The 6,000-nt window shown below is 46.7% G+C and overlaps 1 protein-coding gene across 1 annotated transcript in view; it reads right to left on the reverse strand.

Annotated features, from left to right (window-relative positions):
- The window catches only part of LOC115122069 (regulating synaptic membrane exocytosis protein 2-like), a 145,138-nt gene that overhangs the window by 131,785 nt on the left and 7,353 nt on the right, over positions 1-6,000 (reverse strand). Inside the window, exon 3 of the mRNA XM_065027189.1 lies at positions 4,785-5,733. Within this exon, the coding sequence (XP_064883261.1) occupies positions 4,785-5,733 (949 nt within the window). The remainder of the gene's footprint in view (positions 1-4,784; positions 5,734-6,000) is intronic.

Genomic DNA, 6,000 nt, shown 5'->3' on the forward strand with positions numbered 1-6,000 from the left:
TTTTGACACCGCCAAGGTAAAAGCTCCCATAATTACAGATTTGACCAAATCTATTTGCAATTATGACGACTGTGGGCCTGCGTGGAGTGAGTCAAGTGGCCCAACATCTTAAGGATAGCTTCGGATGTTAATTCTGTGCAAAAATGGGGTTTAATTCAATGTGTGTGTGTGGACGTGTGTGTGTCAAGGGGAGCATTTAGTTCCGAAAAATGACCCATTGTCTATAACCATTGTCCTGTTGTAACAAATATGTGGGAAGGCTAGAGGACAGAGAAGAGTCTGTGTTGCTATTTAGCATGTACAGTAGTTGTCTGTAGGAGTAGTGGAGATCTGAAATACAGGCCTTAAACCTTTACAGATGTCTTACAATATAATACCTATCCTGTAAAGAATCCTATCCTATAGTGTTGAAGGGAAACCGACAAAATGAGGTTGATTCATGTTGATATTTGCCAACCATTTAGTGCAGGTTGGCATTTATTGTCATGAGTCTTGCCCAGGAGGCAGCTCTGCAGAGTGGTCACTAGCTGGCACAGCCACAAAGTCATCAAATCTGATTTTAAACCTAACCCTAACACATAACACTAACCTTAAATTAAGACCAAAATGCGAATTTCTGATTTCATGAATGATTACAATACAGCCCATTTTGACTTAGCAGTTGGCCTATCAAGAGTAAACCACCTCCAGGGCAAGACACATGACAATAAACGTCGACCTGACTATTTAGTGGAGGATCCTAATGTTCAGCTTTTCTTCAAGAACAACATACGGAAAGTATTCAGACCCCTTGAATTTTTCAAAATTTTGTTACAGCCTTAATCTAAAATGGATTAAATCGTTTTTTTCCCCATCATCAATCTACACACAATACCCCATAATGACAAAGCAAAAACAGGTTTCTCTAAATATTACATTTGCATAAGTATTCAGACCCTTTACTCAGTACTTTGTTGAAGAACCTTTGGCAGCGATTACAGCCTCGAGTCTTCTTGGGTGTGACACTAAAAGCTTGGCAGTTTCTCCCATTCTTCTCTGCAGATCCTCTCAAGGTTGGTCAGGTTGCACAGCTATTTTTAGGTCTCCCCATAGATGTTCGATTGGGTTCAAGTCCGGGCTCTGGCTGGGACACTCAAGGACATTCAGAGACTTGTCCCGAAACCACTCCTGCGTTGTCTTGGCTGTGTGTTTAGGGTTGTTGTCTTGTTGGAAGGTGAACCTTCGCCCAGTCTGAGATTCTGAGTGCTCTGTAGCAGGTTTTTATCAATGATCTCTCTTCTATACTTTGCTCCATTCATCTTTCCCTTGATCTTGACTAGTCTCCCAGTCCTTGCCGCTGAAAAACTTCCCCACAGCATGATGCTGCCACCACCATAGTTCACCGTAGGGATGGTGCCAGGTTTCTTCCAGGCGTGTCACTTGGTATTCAGGCCAAAGAGTTCAATCCTGGTTTCATCCGACCAGAGAGTCTTGTTTCTCATGGTCTGAGAGTGCTTTAGGTGCATTTCGGCAAACTCCAAGTCATGTGCCTATTACTGAGGAGTGGCTTCAGTCTGGCCACTCCCATTTCAATTTTTTTATTTTACCTTTATTTAACTAGGCTAGTCAGATAAGAACAAATTCTTATTTTCAATGACGGCCTAGGAACAGTGGGTTAACTGCCTTGTTCAGGGGCAGAACAACATATTTTTTACCTTGTCAGCTCGGGGATTTGATCTTGCAATCTTTCAGTTACTAGTCCAACGCTCTAACCACAAGGCTACCTGCCGCCCATAAAGGACTGATTGGGGGAGTGCTGCAGAGATGCAGAGCTCTGTCTGCGGTGACCATCGGGTTCTTGGTCACCTCCCTGACCAAGGCACTTCTCCGCCGATTCCTCAATTTGGCCGGTTGGCCAGCTATAGGAAGAGTCTTGGTGGTTCCAAACTTCTTCCATTTAAGAATGATGGAGGCCACAGTGTTCTTGGGAACCTTCAGTGCAGCAGAAATGTTTTGGTACCCTTCCCTAGATCTGTGCTATGACACAATCCTGTCTTAGACCTCTACGACCTCATGGCTTGTTTTTTGCTCTGACATGCACTGCCAACTCTGGGACCATATATAGACATGAGTGTACCTTTCCAAATCATGTCCAAACAATTACATTTTCCACAGGTGGACTCCAATCAAGTTGTAGAAACAACTCAATGATGATCAATGGAAACAGGCTGTAACATGAACATTTGGAAAAGGGGAAGGGGTCTGAATACTTTCAGAATGCACTGTATATTTCGATTTGTGCAGCTTTATATCTGATAGCAGCAAACGGGGATCCGTAATAAATACAAATACAAATAATAACTATACCTGTTTCACTTTCAAGCTATGTGAAAGGGGCCGTGTAGAGGGACTAACTCACATCAGTCAGTCCTTCACAGTCATCCAAAGGAGACAGAGACAGCACACAGGGAAGTAACCCTTGAGTGTAGATGTGCCATGCAGTCTGCTTTAGAGGGGAATCTATATAGGTCACTCCTCAGAAACAGCTCTACAAACACTTGGAAACGCCTTTGGAAGCGGTCGCCTTTTTAAAGGACTAATATGGAAACCACAAAGCCAGCCTGCCCCCAGTGTAGCAATGCTTTCAGCACGGTGACCACTCCTCCGCCGGCCCAGGCCTAATCTCTCTCTCTATCTGGGACTTTGTTAGTGTCCTTAACGTTATCACCAGAGGGCGAGGGTGGTTCGATCGTTCAGAAGCATTGTGGTACAGTAGTATGAGATGAATGTATAATTCATAACAACTATCTGCCTGCATCTAAAAGAGAGGGGGCTAGTAGCTAGGGACTAGGAGTTAGGGGCTAAGCGTTAGGGACTAGGAGTTAGGGACTAGGAGCTAGAAGTAAGCCATTCAAAAACCATTTGATCTCCAAACTTTCACTCAGCCCAACCCAGCTCACGACTCGACTCCACTGTCTACTCCAATCCCATCCCGTCCTCCCTGGCTGATCCAACGGAGTTGAGTTGTCGTGCAGGGGGAATCCTACTGGCCTCACAAGTAGCCTGATCTCGCGAGCTTATCAGTGCAAGGAACCAATCATGTTAGCGTGCAAGATCACGCGGCTTGCAATGCTAGAATCCTACAGGGAGAAACACTAATTATTATACCACTTTTAATTGCATTTGCCGTACCTTCATTAATTAATATGCACGACTGATGACATTGTTCAGCCAGAGGCCGTTCAAAAGCAGCATCACAGACTAACCCACAGACACAGACAGACTGACTCCCTATAGGCTGAATGACTGGAACAGCACATCACCCCTGGCCCTGAACCTATTGGAGTGAGCCGCCCGATAAGCACAAACACACACACGCAAGCACACACGCACGCACACACACTTTGGGACAGTTTTTCGAAGTGTGTGTGTGTGTTTGTTTGTGTGTGTGCGTGTGTGCGTGTGCCACCGTAAAAGTACAGAATCAGACTACAATTACATATATCATCACCTTCCTTCCTTTCTCTCTCCTCTCTTTATCTCTCTCCTCTCTCCTTTCCATCTTTTTCTTTCTCCTTCTCATCTCTCCTCTCGCTATCTCTCGATCTCTCCCTCTATCTATGTTATATAATATAGAGTCCATTACATCAGATTGAATGTGTGAAACAGAAGTGGTAGCCAGGCCCTGCAATGTGTGCTACAGGAGGACAGAGACAGGATAAGGTATCTAGAGCAGCAGCCAAACACACACACACACACACACACACACTTTTGCATAGACATTTACATGCCATTTATTATGCCCTGTCGACATAATAAGCTCCCTCCACACAGTTGCTGTACAGTGTAGAATAGACTTGACACACACACTCACACACACACACACACACACAAAACAGGTCAGATCACGTAACAAAGACACAGACAGACCATAGACTGTGAGGAAATAAACATTTTAGTTTTTAAGCGACGGCTCATTAATAAGATCAAATTCCTATCATAATCTACATATCATATTATTATGAATGAGACCACGAGGCCTACATTAAAACACATGTATTCACTTACACTGACTGTGCTCCCTAAAACCAAAATCAGATAGTCACTTTGGTTATGCAAGCCTGACAATACAGAACATATACAGAACATCTGGTATTGTTTTTGTGGATAAACGTTGTAGTTTCCTTCATATAATTAAGGGCGACTGAGAAGAGATTTGTGATGGTATGGTGTTCTTTACCCATCAATGGCACTCAGTCCTCTGTACTGAACATATGGAGCTAGCAGACTACTGTCGTACCACTAACTCACTGAATATGGAACAGTGGTAATTAGTCAATAAACATGTTCAACATGAGCTGACAGTGACACTGAATACACTTCCCAATGAATAATGCAAATGTGATTTGACTATCCCTGACATAACACTGTGCTTCCCAAATGGCAGTCTATTCCCTATATAGTGCACGATTTTTGGCCAGAGCCAAAAGTATATTCCCTATATAGAGCAATACTATATAGGGAATGGGTTGCCTTTTCAGATTTTCCCCTAGTAAAAGAGAGAGCCCTACAAAGTAGTGCACTATAGGGAATAGGTTGCCTTTTCAGATTTTCCCCTAGTAAAAGAGAGAGCCCTACAAAGTAGTGCACTATAGGGAATAGGTTGCCTTTTCAGATTTTCCCCTAGTAAAAGAGAGAGCCCTATAAAGTAGTGCACTATAGGGAATAGGTTGCCTTTTCAGATTGCCCCCTAGTGTACAGCATGAGAGTTGAAAGAGAGAGAGCAGGAGGAAGTGTGTTCCTACCTTTCTCACTGACAGACTCACTCTCTATCTCCACGTCCTCACAGCTGGTGTACTCCGGCGTGGTGGCCAGTTCCTCCTCCGAGCTGCTCAGGGACACTTGCCGCATCTTACCCCCCTTTTTAGTTTTGTGGGGCTTTGGTGGCGGCGGCCTGATGGACTCGGACTGGTCAGAGCTCAGAGAGTCGTTCCTCAACATGGTGTCCATCTTCTCCCTCTTGGTCTTCCTGACTGCAGAGCTGGGGTCCAGATAATCATGACCCCTGAACCCTATTGGCTCCCCTGGCCCCCGCCTCATGTCCCCTGACCTGTCCCCCAGCACGGGGCTGCGGTGTGGGGTGGGGGGGCTGTGGTTGGAGGTCCGGTGGTGGCCTCCAGGGGTGGGGGAGTTTCTGTCCATGGAGTAGGAGCGTTGGCCCACCATGGGCGGCCGGCGCTCGGTCAGGTGCTGTCTGGACAGGCGGATTGGTCCCTGGGGCTCGTCCTGCTCCGTGTAGGCCAGAGACACATCACTGTGGCGCCTCTCGTGCCTGGCCCGGCCCACCTCAGCATGCATCCTCATCTGCTCCTCGTAGGGCTGGGGCTTGACGGGGTAACGGGCCAGGTTGGGGTCGGAGCGGTAGCGTGTCTGGTACTCCTCCTGGCGCTGGCGCTGCAGCTCGTACTCACTGGGCTGCCCGTCTAGAGGGTAGGGCCCGTCCTGGTCCAGAGGGTAGTCCTCCTGGGAGCGCCAGCGGCCACGCCCACCACGGTACTCCCCCCGCGCCGCCTCAGCATCTTGGTACCTCCGTGGGGCCCCACGCCGAGGGTCCCCATCCCCGTAGTCGGACGGTGATCTGGGCATGGTGCCGTCCCCCGGGGCATACTGACCCCGCTCCTCCCTTTGGTCGTATTTTTGGTTTGTATCCCTAGATGCTGATGGGCTTCGTTTCCTGTCCGTCAAAGAAAGAGACTGTTAGTGAGCGGGTCAAGTAGGAATGAAAATTCTCTGAGTCAGAAGAGGGTTTTAAAAGGCTGTATATTATATTATAGAATCACACTGAGCTTGAGTATCATTATATAACCAGTATAAAAACTCACTGATGCTTAGAATGAAAGATCTACAGGGCTTTCTGCTCGGCTTACCTGCCTACTAAACCCACTCCAAACATAGCAGTTCCCTAGACAGGGTAGCCACCAGTGTGTGTGTGTGTGTGTGTGTGTGTGTGTGTGTGTGTGT

The sequence above is a fragment of the Oncorhynchus nerka genome, linkage group LG14 (genome assembly GCF_034236695.1).
Source record: "Oncorhynchus nerka isolate Pitt River linkage group LG14, Oner_Uvic_2.0, whole genome shotgun sequence".
Taxonomy (NCBI): domain Eukaryota; kingdom Metazoa; phylum Chordata; class Actinopteri; order Salmoniformes; family Salmonidae; genus Oncorhynchus; species Oncorhynchus nerka.